Source organism: Pleurodeles waltl, chromosome 10 (genome assembly GCF_031143425.1).
Source record: "Pleurodeles waltl isolate 20211129_DDA chromosome 10, aPleWal1.hap1.20221129, whole genome shotgun sequence".
Classification (NCBI taxonomy): Eukaryota; Metazoa; Chordata; class Amphibia; order Caudata; family Salamandridae; genus Pleurodeles; species Pleurodeles waltl.
Window position 1 is genome coordinate 986,733,610 of NC_090449.1, and position 19,068 is coordinate 986,752,677.

The window sequence follows — 19,068 nt, forward strand, 5'->3', positions numbered from 1 at the left end:
TACAAAATTAACTTTGATAAGACTGAAATTCTTCATTTAAATCATTTCTGTACCTAACACTCATTTTCCTCCTCTGGTTTTACTTGGACTTTAACTAAAATTAAATAACTAGGTATATGGTTCTCTAATTCTGTATCAGCCTATGTTTCTCTAAACCTCTAAGACCTCTCACTTCATTATGCAATGTTTGCTTTCTTCCTGGTAACCTCTCTTTCTTTCCTGGTGGAATCGACTTGGTTCAATTAACATAGTTCTTTATACCCTACACCCATAATTCCTGTTAGTATTTCCCAGCAGTATTTTAAGAAAATTTACTCTTTATTGTCAAACTGTTATGGAATAAGAAGAAACCTCATATCTTATATCTCATTTGAAACACTCTAAAACTGAAAGGGGTGTTAATTGTCCTAATTTTCAACAATATCACAAAGCTTTCGGTCTTCGACAAGCTTCATTTTGGTTATAAAAGTCACAACTCACTTTTCCACCTCTGAGGCTAACAGTTGAACAATCTCTAATTTTTCCTTTCTTGTCTTACTCTTCTACCCCTGCTAATTTGTCCAATCTGTTTTTTAAGCATCTTTCTCATATGATCCCTCCTCCATTAACCCCATCTCCACTTACCCGCAGAATGTTTCTTCATAGATCCATCTGGTACAATAAACTTATCACTATTTGCAATCGTCCTATCTTTTGAAAAACATGGAGGATTAAGAGTATTATTTGGGTTTGGGGGTTTATTTCTTCATAATACTCCCTATAATTTCCTCAATTTTAACAGGCCTTCCATTATCCCTCCTCCTTTCTTGTCAAATGTTCCCTTCTCATCAATATTTTGTAGGATATTTTCACCACCTTGTCTGACAAACCTACTGAAGCATTGCCAAATCCTCCATTACTTCATATTTTCTCGACCCTTCCAAAACCATCACTTATTTATAAATCCCTAATTGCTGTATTATCTTCTATCCCAAAATCATGTATAGAACTCTCATGGGAAACCTATTTCGGTTGCTCGGGTCCACCTTCCTTTTGTAAGAAATTATGGCTCAAAAATCATAAAAAGTTTCGAACTGCAATTCTTACTAAAACATTATACTTCATTAATAGCAGACTTCACTCAGTTTTCTGTCTCCAGTTTCTCCCATGTTTCAAATGCACTGTGTTGGTTGTGTTCTAGTTTGTATAGTGATCTTAAACAACTATTAGTTTCATGCCCTGTTACTTTACATTTTGGCAGAGTGCCTGGAGACAAATTAATTGGATTTTTCATAGCTTGATTCCAATCAAAGTTATTAGACATTTTCTAGGCTCCTTAGAGGAAGGTTGTCACCTCTCTCATCACAACAAACAATTACTTGATCTTTTGCTCACTACAGCCTAGCAACAAATCCCTGATAACTGGAAAAACACATCAAATACATCCATTAAGGCATGGTGGTATGCTGTTTTCTACCATCATCACCTTGAACGAGCATATAAAATTTCCATACTTGGACTTCATAACAGAGAACTTATATGGCAATCTCTCACAACATATTGTCATCCATCCTGTTTCAGACCCTGCTACTTTTAAACCTTCTTGATTTTGTAACTCCCTTGCCTTTTTCATCCATCACCTTGTTTCTCTTTCCTATATTATACCTTATATTCTTTTAACTTCGATACACCTTTAGCTGACCGACCATATAGTACTGCATATCAAATTCCCATAGATTATTCCCGTTTCAATCTTCCACAAAAAAATAAAAACATCCAAAAATAGCTTATTCTTTATTAAGTATTTCAGCTTTGTTTGCTTCTTTTTTACTACCAATGCATTTTTCAATAACTTTTGTATGTATAATTTCACTGTTCATGCTTACTTTTTCTTCTTGACCTCAACTGTTAACTTCATCTTCTATAAAGTTTATTTCTTAATAAAGCTGAAAAGCTCTCTGTCTCACTACTGACTGTTACAGCCTGTTGAAACTAAACTGTCCTTTACAAGTGCATGGGGAGTGGAGTTCAGCCAGATGATGCTTATTTTTATTGTATCAAGGATCCACCCTATATACGAGAAATGAGCTAGAGCATTTGATTCTAGTTACAAACAATGGTTTGCCCAATTTGGTGTCTGTGGTGTATGGATCAAAGGAGTGTTTTACAGAGTACAAAATAGTAGGATAAAACGATTTCAAACAATACAACAATTCACACATGGACGGTGGTGAGATGAACTGCACATGAGGACACAGCTCTCAAGAGCTTGTGCTGTGCAGAGTGTGATATTAACAGTAAGCCAAGGAAATGCACATCAGCGAGAATTGAGGTGATAATTGTTTGATGCATGGAAAAGGATTTAAGAAAAAAGTTGTATTTTTTGTTTTTTAATGCAAAACCACTTTTCAACCCCTAATAGCAACACATTCATGGGTCACTAGCAAGATATTCTACAAAATGTTGACCATATCTGTGGAAGTTAAATTAACTTCTGAATAGAACAGTTAGAAAGGGTCATAAAGAACATTCATTTAGTAGGGAAACCACAACGAAGACATCAAGGATATCTACAAATATTAGAAATTACTGCAAAGACCAGAAAACCAGCATGGTTCATGTTTTAAAGCAGGGAACCAATACTACTCCACTTTGGATGAGCGTTAAGCATCTTGCAAGACGTAATCAGGGTCAGTCAGTGACCTATTATGCTAAAGGGGTGGTGCTAACATCAAGCTTGGGATGGCTACTCAGTACCATGAAAGTACGAGGAGTGGGATCCCAAAAAGAAAAACAAAAGGCTCATTAGGCAGAGCCACCATCCAGCACACCTACAATTTTAAAGTAGTTTCTTGGGCGCCTCCCCCCCCCCTATACATCAGTGAGGGGTGCAGTCTTTGGGCTAGCAAGGGGCTTAAAAAAAGAGTAGGTAAGATGCAGTGCAAGGAAACAGAGCTTCAGCAGGGCAGTATGCGTAGTACTAGCTTAAAATAGATGGGCAGCATGCAATTCTAGATTCAGGAAGAATCATAGCAAGGCTCATGCAGGTCAGTGTTGAAGTGAAGCTCCAACTTATATTTGCAACTGCAAAATATACCACGGCAGATAAGGTCTAAAACATGTGTACTATAGACCAAAATGTCACTCGTATGCAATTTAGTGCTGATAAAAAAAATTAAAAAAAATACATTTTGGGCCGCAGGTGTAGAATTTGTGGAGAAAATCCTTGTCTTAAAACCTCTTTTCTGCAAGTTGCATAAACAATTGCATTAATGAGCAAATGCAGCACCACAGTTAAAAATGCAAATAATGAAGGAGGCCCCATGTTGCACTGCATCAGTTCTATTTAGTTAGTTTTCTAAATGACATGTCAGAAAGGAGCATGCATATTCCCGGATGTACATGATTAAACCACCATCTCAACCTATAAGAATACAGTGGTGTACGGAATGGATGACAAGTGTCAGAAATACTGACATATGGTACATGTTTTGATGACTACAGGGGATACACATAGGATTAAAAACTGCAGCATTGTAATACACTACTATGTCCAGGACTTTGTCAAGCGGTCCAATAGCAAGGATCATTTTTGAGATGGAGGAATCGGTATCTGCTCCTACAATACAGCACCTTTAAGTAAATCACAAATGGTTCTCTGAAGTAAAAGAATCCTGACATATCATCTCTCGAACTTGTAGAGTTTGTAACACACTTGGATAAATGTAAATCGAAAAACATAACAGCAACAACGCGAAAACCATATAACACCACCTAGACAACCCGTTTCATACATATTCATTTAATGCCTACATATATTCACTCACATATATTCATTCTATGTCTCAAATTTTTCACTCTAAGAGGTCAGTAAAAACTCATCTTTTCTGCCTCCACTTCAACCAACTCTGATAAACCCTACTATTTTATACAGTATTCCGCTAGTGCACTCAGTAAACCACACTAATACGGCATTACAGACTGCTGCCAATAGCTAAACTGGTCATTTATGGTCCTCTGGTTTACCTATGAGCCGAGAGTCTTTAACAGATCTCGCCATACTTGAATAAGTCATAGCTGGCAGATCAGTAGTCAATCTGGGTAAATTTGTGGTGGCAAGTAACATGCTAATCCCAGGATATGTATAGTAGATATCCTTCCGCACACTACTCTGTCTGTTTTATGGCACTTAGCAGGCTCCCAGAGAGTTATATTGGAGATTTCATATAACTAGAATGGAAGATATAAAGGACTTGAGGCCTTTATAACCCTGTTGGCCAACATTCAGCCTCACTACAAGATTATTGTTTGAGAGGGCCTCTTTGCAAGCCTCCTTTGACATAATGTTGAAAGTAAACCATACTTGCAAACAAAGATGTTGTTGATATCACTTACAAAGCTTACTATAAGATAGCACCCACAGAAGCTACCAACTGTCAACAAAACGTGCAGTGGCCAAAACAAATTTATCAATCAGGTATGTTTCCACAAAATGATCTATTCTTAGATGTTTTGATTTCCATGCTGTTAGTAATATGCTACAAAACTAAACAACCTTAGAAAGAAGGGCCAGATGCACATAACACTGTTCACAAAATATTGTTCGCAATTTGTGACAAGTATTTTTGCAGCTAGTGTGGAATTTTGTGAACTGACCTATGTATTAATAAATGGGGTCGCAAAGTTCCAAATTATAGTGGGTCACAATCCAACCTATCCTCTTAATATTCACAAGGTTCACATAGTGTGACTCACTGTGATGAAATACCATAATACCATCATAGACATGGTGACCACGATGTCTGTGATTGCATTTTAATAAAGTATGCAGCAGTTTCCCTTAACTGGATGCTTGAAAAAATGCAAACTTTTTGTTGTTGTTAGGTGTAAGCATTTTATGTCAACATTCACAAAGCAGAAGAAGCTTCTTGGGGACTCATTCTCGTTTGTGAATGGATTACAACTACCTTTGTGTATTCAGTAGCACATTGTATTCTGACCAGATTTTGGTTGCAAAACATTAATACATCCCACTGCAAATCACTATTTGGAAGGGTCTCCCTTAATAGACCCCTTCATAAATAGTGATTTGGTATGTCCTTGCAAACCCAATTTGTGATTCAGTAACATGTTACTGGCTCGCAATTTGGGGTTAGTACATACCAAAAAGCTATTTTTCAGTCACCAATTCTTTGATTTAGCGAATCAGAGTCTTCAACTGCAAAATATCTTAGTAAATCAAGCCTGAAGTGTTTTGTTCTCATACAGAGCTAGCAAAACCATACTGATCTTAGAAGGACAGTACAGGAGAATCTTCAGTTGCTGGCGACACAAAGTCATATCCTTCAATAATCCAACAGCATGGCTAAGGATGCACGTATGAAAATCACAGAAGCACCTATAAATAAATCTGGCTCACTGCAATTAGCAAATGTAATTGTCTCCGGACATCAAATACTTTAACTTATCTCCCACACTCCATGGCAAACCTGACCACAATAACCCACAATATGTGAAAACAACTCTCTGTAAGGTCCAGATAAAGAGAATTGGCATAGGCCAGTCAATCATTAACTACTGCTCTATTTCTATTATTGTAGCATAGATGGAATAAAATAAATGACTTTCCTAAAAGGGGTCAGAAAATAGAATCTACATATCTTTAAATACAGATTCTATCCGGATGTTCATGGAGACATGCTTGAATAGATAGGCCCTTAGATTCTTAACTTCAATAGCACCCAAAATGTTTTTCCAGAGCTGCTGAGGAATATGTTAATAAATTAGCTAATTTTTCATTGAGCTAAAATGATTGACCTCTACCTTATTTTGGTAAGAATTAAGCCAGCTGTTGTGCATGCATTCACCAATATTGGCAAGGCATAGCTATAGCTTGGGGAGCGAGGCCCCACTGAGTGCCAGGAACCGTTGGGCATCCTCATAAGCCTGAAACTCAAGGTCCCATTCTCTGTGTTGATAAGGTGTGGTGGTAACTGTACAAATACACGCAAATACTATGCCTAGGAGACAACAGGCCCGTCTCTGGGGTACGCTATCTTAAACGGTTCAGAGTGGGGTGGGCTGGCCTGAGATTTACAACTCCAAACTGATTGGCCAACAACTGCTATCTTGTGCAGAGATGAACATTGTTCACTTTTCATGTGCCCTGTCTAGTAAAGTTATCTTGAAATTTTTCAAATTAAACAGAATTGTAAAGATTTGATTAATACAATACTTACGTGATCTCAGAACCATTTTGAACCCTGACTCCTGTTTAATTGAAGACCAAACGTTCACAAGTTCACAACTCTTGAACACTGCAGGATAGGGGAAGCACAGCTTTAAATGATTATATAACTACAATCATTGGTGCTAATGTGAAGGGAATATGATCTCCGTTGAAGAACCTAGGGCGGATGTGACTGTCCTTGATAACCTAATAACAGCCGTGCCTGCAGCAGGTCTACCACTCAGCATCCTGGATTGGCCATGTTGCACATGGAAAGATTGGGGGTGAAGCTTACAAGTCTGGAAATAAATATTGTTTAATTTTCCCACGTATCCTTCTCTACCTGCATCTCACTGAAGTTCAGTCATTTGCAACACCGTTTCTTGGAAGCATCACTACAGGAAGAGCAGGACTACTGTAAATGGGCAAACCTCTACTGTATCCTTAGGCTTCACCTGTCTTTCACTACCACACATGTATACACAAACAAATGCTAAGTGAACACTGGGAGCTGCACTGTCCGAGCTATAGGAAAAGTACTTGTTTTACTTAAATTGCTTCCAACAGGCAGACTAACCGTTTTCGCACACTTTCACCACATCATCTGTACTGCTGCCACTCTGCGGAGCAGTGAAAGAGAACTACATATTATGCCAGTCAGCACAGTTTCCACTCTCTCGTCTACGGACCTGACCTCTCGCAGTCTGCCATTCCATTTCAATGCTGGGTGTGCTCCATAGACTTTCTTCTATTACAGTATCATTACTCCTTCTTGGCTATATCAATTATACTGGAGACAGGTCTCCCAACCATGTAAAAAGCATGTGCTTTATGAAACGTAAGCTTCAGGTGGGTCTAGAGTAGATGATTCTAATACTGCAGTTCATGGTTCCCTTTCAGTCCTCTAGTGGTTTGACAAGAATACAGATTTGACACTAAGAAATTCGAATGGCGTAGATTATCCACATTAGAGGAAAAAGAACATGCAATGTTCCTCATCTCTGATGTTGGTCAAGGGAGCGTTGTACTTTTCCTATCTCCAAATCAGGTGGCTTATATCTAGTGAGTTATGGTCAGAGGGTAAGTTAGATCCTTGCCAAGACAGTTGAACAAGAGCATTTTGTCAAAATGGCTGAAGGGACAATGAATACATAATACGAGTTTTGACATGAATTGTATTTACCATTGGCAAAGGTACTCATCATCCATGGGTTCTTTTCCCATCTTTGGAACATATGTGATCATGTACTTGGTTGATACCATTCTAAATATGTTCTTCTCTTTTCTTGGTCATAGCTTCTTTTTTGTTCATAACTTATAACTTCCAATCTGATGATAAGCTTTTCATTTATCTTACTGGGATACTGGAGCAGCTCCTAAACCCAGATACCCAATTCCAGGCTATCAAAGCATGGATGTTTTCCAGCCACTACAGCACAACCTAGCCCCACACTTAAGAGTCTGTCATTTGTCAACACAGTTTTCCTTCCATAGGCCCACTTCATAGCTCATTTCTCTCTCTTCAATTTAATTTCTACCTCAGAATGAGGATATATATGGGGCCGCTCTGCTCTATCTGTATACTCTTCTTCTATCCTGCCTTTGATTAGCACTTCAGTGTAAATTATGCAAAGTAGTCAAACTGCACCTGGAATCCAATGACTCATTTTAATCAAATATATCTGAATTACTTCTCTTCCTCCTATAAAGAGTTCACAATGTGGCCATTCACCTTTCTTCCCACTTTAAGTAGAGTGACCATTATCTTGTGTTTTCAACCTGCCCTTCCCTTGGTTACAATCCCATTAACTGCTGGATCCAAAAAGTATTAGTCTTTGCCAAAATGTCAGAGGTCTCTGGGGAAAACCAGCTAGTTTGCAATAAAAAAAGACCACAAGGTTGGTGTTTTGATATTCCAAGGTCTTGTTTTTGTCTTCAACCAACTGCAAGCTATCAACCCTCCATTTTGGAGTTGTCCGTGCTTCTTTCCTACACAGAAGTGAACGGTTAACCTATGCTAGAGGCTGCTTTTATTTAAACCGACGTTTCTTACTGTTCCCATCATTGTCAATTTTAATTAGTGTTATTGTTTAACACATTTAGTTAAGTTTCTAGCCTTAAATAATGCGCCATCTGTTACATCTTTCCTTTTATTTAACTTCTTAATTCCTGACAAAGCCTGTGATTTTAACAGAGGAAAACAGCTCTAAATTCCATTGAAAATCAATTTTGGATTTACAAGGCAAGAGAAGTGGAAGAAAAGATGCCGTAGATGTTCAAGCATGCCATTTGCTGGAAATCAAATGATGGAAGGGAGTCCCAACTACTTTCTTTGGGATGAGCCACTATCCTCAGTGTAGTCTTAGGAGGCTCAACCTGTTCTAGTGAGGGGAAGGGTTTCCCTCCACTACCATCACAGGATCCAAATAGCCACTGATACATTAGTCCTTGCAGTGATAAAAGATGGTTTCACTCTACTGCTTATTGTGCTGCCTCTATCCAGGCTACATACTCCAGCTAGTCAGCATTCCAACAACGTTTTCAAGAGGTAGAGAGGCTTCTTTTTTTAGGAGCACAAGACAGTTCCTGCCATGTGACTTTGGCTGGCCGCACTACTCCCATTATTTCTTTGCACTGAAAAAGGATTGAGGGCTCATCAAATTTTAGGCTTCTCTGATATAATTCAGTCCCTCCCCTTACAACAGTTCAAGATGTTGACTTTGGCTTACATCCTGAAAATTTAACAAAATAAGTGGATTTGTTAAGGTGACTTACAGGATGCATACTTTCCTCAGTGTACTAGCCTGGTAGGAACACAAAGTACCTTAGTCTTATGGTGAGACACCAACATTACCAAACCAGAGTACTGCCATCTGTTCTGCCATTGCCCCTGAACAATATACTGTCCCTGTAGGCGGCAGCAGTAGTGTCAAAGGAGAAGGCAGAATCTGGTGCAGGTTAATGGAGAACAAACTGCACTACCTTCTGCATTCTGGTAGCTGTCATATAAGGAATTCTACACTACTGCTGAGAAAGTGGTTTTCTCACGATATTCTAAACCTGCTTGTGAACTTGGACCTCAATGCATAGGAAAAGCTCCAGTAGAATAGTTGTTGCTGGCACCATATCATAGATGCGATCAATCTCTAACAGGAGTACTGGGCCCCCTTGACAATGGCAGGAGGGTAGCTCCCAGCAGGATGAAGGTATATGTGATAGCTGGTACTGTTAAATAGATTGGAGATCTGGTCCTCCAAACACGACCTTAAGCCAGGAGGAGGAGGGAGGAGTAGTTAGGTCCACAGAGTAACAAACATTTTGGTAGGCTTAGTGGATTAAGATGACTTTTTAGTTTGGCAGCTGAACCTGGACTGCATCAGATGCTTATCCTAAGGCCTCTAGAGCTGCACCAGCTGCTGACCATATGGCATTAGGAGCTGTACCACGCCAGGCCTAAATAAAGCTGGCACTGTAGATTGATAGATTGTGTCAGACTCCCCACCTTTCAGTATTGTGCTCAGAGCAACCAAGAAAGGCACTGGAGTTTAAAATAAAGGAAAGCACGTAGACGCAACCTGCATTTAGATTAAGGGAGAACTGAAAGCACAGCCAGAGAGCTCTGTTCTGAGTCCTCAAAGGGTTATCTTTCTGCTATCTCTGCATTCCTAAGATTGCCTGATCAATCCCCTCAAATCTCCTACTGTTTATAGATTCTTGAAAAGTTTAGTTAATCTTTTTCCTCCTCCTCCTTTTATCATGCCTCAGTGGGACTTGAAATTAGTTCTCACTTTCTTGATGTGCGCTATCTTTGAGCCACTTCACAATTGTCCCCTTTGGTTGCTCACCTTCACAACAGTTTTCCAAGTGGCTTTAACATCTGCTCGACGAGTTAGTGAGCTGCAGGCCTTGTCATCTAAGCCACCCTATTTATCGATCCATACTGACAAAAAGGTGCTTCGCAAACAGCCGAACTATGCCACCTAACTGCACACAGAGGTACTGCTCACGAAAAACCTTTCAGGTCCAGACTGACACATGGGATACTTCTAAGAGAAGGAATCTGCAGTTAGAAGTCTCTATCAGATGGCTTGGTATAGTTTGGCTCTACATTGGTGTGGGATTATATGTTTTATTGAATTTTTCATTTAGTATTGGAGAGGTCCAATTTCCAAGAGGTCACACACTGGCAGTGTTTTTTTCGCAAAGATTTTCTTGAATCTAGTTTAATTAAATGTATTGGTGGCTAACCGTGGGGCACCACTTGGTCTAAAGACTATATTAAATGTTTTGTATGAGTTCTGTGGTGAAGAATTTTTAATGGCACTCGTGCATGGACTAATTTAGTTATTCTGACTATTGAAACAATATTTGTAAACTGCATTATGTTTAATTTTAGCCCTGAATAAGTTGAAGGCACAATGCCACTGAGACTTAACAACTGTTGGTGAAAGGCTAGAAGATTGAAACAAAGAGATCACAAGGACAGAATTAGTGTGGCCTGTTGGTTTGTGTGCTCAAGGGTCTTTAGAGAAAACAGAGCATTGACCTTAAATACACACCATGTTCTAATCATACGGCTTGGTACAGGCCACTGATTTCATTGTTCATTTGACTGAAGGGAATTTATTTTAGATCCGCACACCGCTCAATTTGTTTTATCCTTCTTAGCTGGACTTGCTACAGAACAGACAAGCTACATACCACAATCACAAGAGAGAATTTGATTGTTTACTTTTGGAGTAAATCAAATTACACAACTTGTCAATAACAAAGTATTAAATAAGGCAAATGTTGATGGCCAAAAAGATATTTCCACCCAAGCCATATTTGTTTAAAAATTGTCTGTTCTGTGACTGGCCCCATTGCAGGCATGATAAAAAACTGAAAGATGTAGAATTTGAATCACCTGTAGGGATGGTAAAGAGTCTCACTTACCGGACTAGGTTCTCGTTGTCTCCAATGCCCTTACACGTGGCGCATTCTGTTCTCAGATCATCAGACTTGATTTTCTTTTGTAGCACTATTGAATGCCTTTGCCGCCTTTCTCTGTGAACACGCTCCTGTCATTGCAAGAGGAGATGTAAAACAAAGTTCTTTGGTCAATGACAGTATTAGTGTCAACACTTATCATGTAAGCATGCATTTTATACATCTGAGTGAAACACCGAAAGTCTGTTACACAAACCTCAGGTTTTTCTTCTTCAGGTACAAAGCTTCGTTTTCGCTTTTGGCCTCTAGTTCTCTAGAAAAAAAAAATACACGTCAGAAGTTGAAATTGTGACAAAATAACTATATCATGCTTACTATGAACTTGTTGATTTAGACGAACAAAAGCATGCTTTTATAACAAATTAACGATAATTGGAAATAACAAGGGGTGGACATTTTTACATCTATTTAATTTTTAAGGTTGGCATCCAACAAACAAAAAGCATGAGATATGAAATATATTAATGGGCAAAAACATGGGGGTTAGAGTGGGAATGCATCAACTTATACTCCGATGACCACAAAATGGACTCTTTGCGAACCACTTCAAAACCAACTTGAATGCTTACCCTATTAGGAAATGTTTTACTGTCTTCATCATGCTTCGTCTGAGCGAAGAATGACAATTTTACCAGTGATTCTTTGTGAGGTTACCTAAAGTCATCTCTCAGGGGACCTGAAGTCATCTACTTAAAGAACATCATGCGCCAACAATCCACACGTAGGAAACTGAAGCTTTACCACATGCGCTATTTAAAACTAATCTGCTTTCAAAACTAACCACAGCTGAAAAGATCCTAAACCTGTGATTCGATTACCAGCATCCATGGGCATCCTGGGAATTGTAGTGATTAATACGTAACTTACATTCAGGAACACGCCTTCAGGCAGATACTACAACTGTAGATTCCTCAATTTACAAATCTCTCGAGGCTTTAGGCTGGATCTGGAAAATCATGAATAGCGCCAAGGGGTGGTACCATCTCTCAACATCATGACACAGAGCTCCATTAAGAGTCATGCATACCCACTGTCATCCGTTTAATCAATAGACATTCTACATACAAGAACATGGAGCATAATCAAAAGAATTAACCTATCACTGGCAGAGTGTAAAAGCTAACTTGGAACATTTTTAACAACCAAAAGCCCACTTCACACAAAAAGGAGGTAGGTGGGAGTTGAGGAATCAGCACTTGGATAATGTTTCCCACAGGGAAAGCAATACCAAAAGAACAGAAATTATTCATCTAATGGAAAACAAAGCAATGCCCCGTTCAAAGAGGTGGGTCTGTCGCCAGGGTTCTCATTATGGTAATGAGACTACTGGATTTGGGAGACAGGATCACATGGATGTTGGGTACTAAGTATGATTCCACACCACATGACACCTGTCGGCCTAATCCAGGTTCTCCAGCTAACTAGCAACGCCTCATCTCTGGCCGAGATGATTGCTGTAACCGGGCGCATGACAAGGAAGACTCCTCAGAGGAATCGTGGTCGATCATATCCCTTCCCTTTCGCTCAGTTACCAAAGGTCTCATACAGGCAAAGACAACAGAGGCAGAATATAGTTCAATAAGAATTTATTGAAATAACTGCATCTTATATAAAAAGGCATGTATTGCAGTAACTAGGATGCTAAAACACAATAAAAAAGAGGTGACCAAGGGTAAAACGCAAGAATAGTCCTAGCATACTGTCACTAGGAGTGATATATATTTCTCCGACCTATGCTATATTGGAGCACAGCATCATAAGCCAAATCTGCACTTCAGGTTTCCCCCCTGGGGATACATCATCCCTCATACCTGGAAGAAGAAGCCTGGAGTCTAGAGAGAGACCGTCCCCATGTGGATCAGGGGTTTGGTCGTCTAGGCGAGTAGCTGTAGCAAAGCAATCAGCATACAGTTGTGGTCATCTGTTTGTAATCTCCCTCTAACGTGTCTGGGACAAAGGGTTGTTTTTATAATAAAACAGCTGATAATCTAAGAAATAGTCCCCACATATGAGTGTGTGTTTTCTGTGAATGTTGGAGGCACAGCATACCACGTTTGTCAGCAACCCTATCTGACTGTAGCCTTGGAGAAAGCACAAAGGGAAATAAATGTCCTACTAAGAACGTAATGCTTTCCTAGGCGAAAGTAAAATGAGACAAAGAAATTGAAACAGCACCGCAAATGTTACTATTGGTAGAAAAATAAACCAATGCTGAATAAAATGTAACAGGGTTAACGTGCACAGCGGCAGGACTTACTAACTTAAACAACATGTCTAAAACATGGCTAAAAAAGCTATTCAACAGGTCTAGTAATTTGACTTTAGATCAGAAAGTTCTGCAGGACTGAGTGGGCAGAAGGACCCACTATGAGAACTCGAGAATCTATGCAGTAGTGCCTTGTAAAACTACATACATATGCCCATGTGTCTGCCTTCAAGATGTCCACAAATGGAATGTTCTGAGCTGAAGCATTGGTCGCGACCTTTGCTCTGATGACATTAGCAGAGAGGACCTCTGGAGGATCCCTTTGCGTAGGCAATAAACATTTTGTGAAAAAGGACAAGCCATCGGGGCAAGGTTTGCTTCTGAGTGCCTTTTATTTCTTTGCACCAGTGAACCTGACTAAAAGCTGTTCATTCTTTAGGTACTGCTTCATCCTATCCTATGGAGAAATAAAAGGCGTGTCCTGGATCCAAATGATTTAGCCCCTCCTCCACCTTAAAAGGATGTGGCAGAGTAAAGAATGCAGGAAGCATGATGGACTGGAACCACATGGAAAGCTGACATTACTTTCGAGAGAGCGGATACACAAATCCTAAGCACCATATTGTACAAAACAATGTAGCATATGGAGACTGAACTGACAAAATCTGCAGCTTGCTGACACGATTGTAGAAGAGATGGCAATGAGAAACACATTAAGGTGAAAAGTCCTACAGTACAACTGAAAAGAGGCTCAAAATGAGCACAAACCCATTAGAACACAATTGATGCCCCACTGTGGTACAATGGAGGCAGCAGAGTCAAATACATGTGAAAGCCCTTCCAAAAATGAACAATGGGTGATTTGAATAATGAGGGCTCATGGCAATGATAGTGACCCTTAAGGGGAAACTGAGTAAAGGTGGAGGGGATAATAGTAACCCTTGACAGTGTCCACAGAAATGCCTTACTGGGCCAAAGATAACACAGACAAAAGAGTATCATACATCTTAGCCTTTAGAGCTACAACCTGCTTGTCCTCGCACCAAGTAAACTTAGATCAGAAGTCTGGATAAATTGATTTGTTGGAGGGGCAGCGAGCAGACAAAATGATTTTAACCTCCTCAGACGATGCATCCCGGCCCATCAATCTTCACACATGAAGGTGTAGATTGTGGAGGTTGGGGTGCTGTACTCTTCTCTGCTCCTGGGACGGTAGGTCCTCTCAAACAGGAAATCAAAGTGGGGGGGCAGACGATTAATGGTCAGCAGCTCAGAGTACTAGGCTCTCATGGCCCAATCCACAGTCACTAGTATCAGTTGTGCTCAGTCCCACCTCCTAGATACCTATTAGGAGGAAACAACAGCATGCAAAAAGGTGGAAAATGAGTACTTTCAGAAGTTGTGAAAGGCTCTATCAAGGGTAAGCCTCACTGAGTGAAGATACTTTGAGCAATTTACAGATGCAGGTGCCACTCAGCCTGATGAGATCGTTTGCCCTAATGCTGAGGGATCTAATTGGAAGGTTGATAGTCTTGAATATGCTGCAAAATGACAGCCATTACCAATGCCGCAGAGCCTCCAGACTGATTCTGCTCCACCTTGCTTGTTGCAGTATCACATAGCGATTTTCTTCTCCATTAGCCCGTGGACCTGCACTTGATTGAAGACAGAAAGGCCTACAGCATCAGACAATGTATGTGGTGGTGCTGCTCCATCTGAGACCATAGACCTTAGCTCTCCTCTTTGTTCGGATGACCTAACCAGCCCAAAGATGACGGATCAGTAACTACTATAAGCTCTGGAAGGGGTTTGAAAGTGGCCTGCAGCAAGTCAGAGGAGCCTGGCATCACCATTCCTGAGCCATATGGTCAGAAATGCCCATTCCTATTTGAACATCATCGCCAGTGCTGGGCCCACTGCTGCCACAGATTCTATGAGAGGGCACAGTGCCAAAAGTACAAGTAGCCTCAAAACCACTAAGTCCAGATCAAAAGCTGTAGCCTGAAACACTGGGATCATAGCCTGCTTCTTCAAGATTAGCAGTGGGCGCGGGGAACGCCTATGTACAGATGGGCCAGATAAAGGGAATCCTCAGCAGCTGCTGGAAGTGAGATCTAGTCTCATTGATGAAAAATCCATTGGTAGACAGCAGCAATTGTTTGTAGGTGGGCTTAAACAAGTTGCAGCGAGTGAACCTTTATCAGCCAGTCACTAAGGCAGAGCAATACATGTACTCCTGAATGACAAAGAGGTGTCCAGTCCACTGATATGAGCTTTGCAAAGAAACCTAGAAGGCCAATGCAGTCTGAAGTACAGAATGGCAAAACTGAAGCGGTCTGACCTTAACATACAGAAGAGCTACTTCTTGTTGGGCTACAGAACAGGTAAATGAAAGTATGCATCCTGAAGGTTCAAGAACGCCATCCAGTTCACTGGATCCATGAACTGCAGAAACTTGAAATGTTCAATGTTTAATTCTCCTTAAGAAATGCTCGAATCTGTGATACAGAATCAGTCTTAGACTTTTCATACTAATTGGGGTCCAAAATGAAGAGTAGGAGGAGTTTTGCTGCTGCTGCTGTTCTTATTACTTGGAACTTACTCTCCCCATGACAAAGCGAAAAATCTGCCTGGGCTGGTGTATAGGCTGAGTGTATTGTCAAAGCAAATATGTGAGGCCCATTGAGTACCTCTGAACTATCTACATTGTTAACTCAACTGGCAAGCAGTGGAGAGAAACCCCAGAGAGCAGGCTGTAGCTTTACTGTCTTTAAATTGAACAAAAACGGTATCAGACTTCTTGTCAAAGAGGCTAGATGCATTAAATCCATTAGGAAAGTCTGGGCATCCCTTGAGAATGAAGTTGAACACATACAGGCATGCTGTCTAAGAATGACCTTAGTGCCTATAGAACAGGCAGCAGAATTCATAGTTATAAAAAAGTATGTTTGCTGCATATTTTACTGTTTGAGCACCTGTGCTGCACATGTCCTCTGAAAAGGATGGCAAAAGCTTGCAAGCCATGCCTCCACTAGCGTGTTCGTAACAACCCAGGAAACATACTGCATTCTAAAACCTAAATGCAGAGGGGTTTTAAGGCGTGGGCATAGTGGGTAATTGCTCAGGGCACCCACCTTCTAAATGGCTCACTGAGACAGTCGAAATTACTGCATTGTTGCACACTATAAAAGCTTTTTTTCTTATTTGACAATCGTGCATGCATAAAAGAAATTTAGGGCAACATTTACTAAGAGTCTTTGTTGGGGAAAAAGTCACCCAAAGCAGTAAGAGCTCTTACAAGGGCACTTACTTTCAAGAGCAAACGGTATGCGCTGCTTTGGGCAACTTTAGGCCTCTTTGCATCAAAGACGCATTACTTGGGTCTAACTTGGGCTAGTCAGTGCAAGCACATATAGCTTTAAATGCAAAGTGCAATCTACTAATATGGCCAGACTGGGCTTTGCATCAAAGATAACGTCTAATTAAACAAGTTGTCCACAGTTGTACATGTGTGTTGCACAGTACACTATAAATAAAATGTGTGGAATGGTTTAGAATTTGTCTATGCAGAGGTATTTGTGCTGGAAGATAAAGCTTCCTGTGCAAATCATATGTTAGACAGCATGGATGCACCTTTGCTTCTTGGTGCAAAGGTTATGCACGTCGCTAGGCGGCCTGTTTTTGCGCCAGAGCGTGGATAATGAACAGCCCCAGGACATTTTTAGTAAATATGACTCTATGAAGCTCTCTCCTCTTTACATAGCAGAGCGCAGAAACTGCCGAAACGTAATAAATCTGCCATTGGTGTAAATGTATGGCCTGCCTAGCCTTACTCTCAAGCAGTTGGTGGCAACTAAACTGAAAGAAAATCTTTGGGTCATTTTTTTTTGCCTTACTTAACCTTGCCTCTTCTACATTACTCTCTCTTAACCTCTCTATCTCTACTGCACCGTGTGCCTTCTTTCTTTCTCTCTCTCTACCTCACCTAGTTTCAATATACCTCACTCAACTTCATTCTTTCTAACCCTCGCTCATAACGTTCTCCTTTCTATCCCATCACTCTCTGTGCCTACGTCTATATCTATCACTCTCAATCCCCTTTCTACCTCAACTCTCTCTCTCTACACATCATTCCTCTTTCTAATTTTACACTTTTTCCGTGTGATCTGCCTTAATCTCTCCTCTGTCCGCTTTGCTTCTCACACATCATCTGTCTTTGCCTCAGCTCTGTAACTCTCTTTCCTTGTTTCTACCTTATCTTTCTCTGTCAGTCCTTTCTGTACCTTATCATGTCCCTCAACTCTCAAGTTAATTTCTCTCTACCCCACCCCTTCCTATTTTGCTCCCTAATATCTCAATTTATCTCATCAGTAGTTCACTATCTCACCTGTCCTCCCCTCCTGATTCTCTTGTTCTACTTCTAATCCCTTACATTCACTGCTCAAAATATTTTACTCCTTTCTGGTTACCTCTACTTCTTGATCACTGCCTCTCTTTTCTCCATTATAAAATCCTCTGTCATTCTCTAACACACACCAACATATATCTCTTTCTCACACCTTCCACCTGAAAAAGATCTCTCAACTTCTTTCTTTATAGATCTCCTTACATTCACCATCTTTCTAGTTTTTTCACAACTCACTACCTCTGCATAAACCCCACTCATCTTTTTCCATTGCATGTATGCCTCTTAGATTCTTCTTGTCCTGCTTTATCTGCCTTTCTCTCCACTAGTCTCATTACCGCCTTGTTTTTCTACCCTGCATCTCTAGTTTTCCTGAGGTCTCTGCTGGAGTCATCCCCGTGCTGCCTTTACCTCTTTAAAACGTACCTATTTTTGAAGATGACCTCTCTCTTCCTCACCCTTTGAAGTATTGTACTAGACAGCATCTCTCTACATGTCCTTATTCCAAGCTCTCTCTCTTTCTACTGTAGATCAATAACTTATATATTTCCTTACCATTCTGTCTCTACCTACACTTTTCTTTCTACAACTGCTGATCTCTCCTTCTGGCTACCTCACCTTTTTTCTGTTTAGTTTACTTCTCTAACTCACATACCTGCCTGAATCACCTGTTTCTACCATCTTCTTCCTCTACTTCATGTCACAAGCTATACTGTTCTCTTTATATATCTGTCCGTCTCATATACCCTGCCTCATCCCATTTTTCTTACTAAGCAAGGTCACAAGTAACTGTCTAGACAAAGAAGTGGACGTATAAAAAAAAAAAATAAGTGGGCAATGCACGAAAAGAGAAAATGGGAAAAATGTATTAGATAATACCAGTGGAAAGGCAACAAGCCTCAGATAGTTTTTCACTGTTGCAGCAAGAATAGCAGTAAAGAAAGAGATGTATTTGTGATTACAAATACCCAGCAAAGTAAGCTAAAATTACAAGTGATATGTGCACACTACGCTCTGGTCTGCTAAACATCAAGCAAGTCAACTTTAGCATGTCTGTCCTACAATAGCAATAACAAGCTGGTTAGACCCTGATTTTACACATAAAGTAATAAGCAATGCTTGTTCAAACTTTCTTTTGGCTAGTTGGCTGGCTGACACAAGGCAGTTTGAGCTGTTGGTTGTTTTTGCATATACAGATTTCTGAAGGTTTAAAATATAATTCTATATTGTTTGCATCATGAAGACTTTAAAGTGCCAAAA

The 19,068-nt window shown here is 40.2% G+C and overlaps 1 protein-coding gene across 6 annotated transcripts in view; it reads right to left on the reverse strand.

Moving 5' to 3' along the window:
- Window positions 1–19,068, reverse strand: part of PHF14 (PHD finger protein 14) — a 791,087-nt gene that overhangs the window by 387,106 nt on the left and 384,913 nt on the right. For all 6 annotated transcript variants that reach the window (XM_069211832.1, XM_069211834.1, XM_069211833.1 and 3 more), the window contains exons 16-17: window positions 11,394–11,450; window positions 11,144–11,268 (exon numbers count right to left, since the gene is read on the reverse strand). In XM_069211832.1, the coding sequence (XP_069067933.1) occupies window positions 11,144–11,268; window positions 11,394–11,450 (182 nt within the window). The remainder of the gene's footprint in view (window positions 1–11,143; window positions 11,269–11,393; window positions 11,451–19,068) is intronic.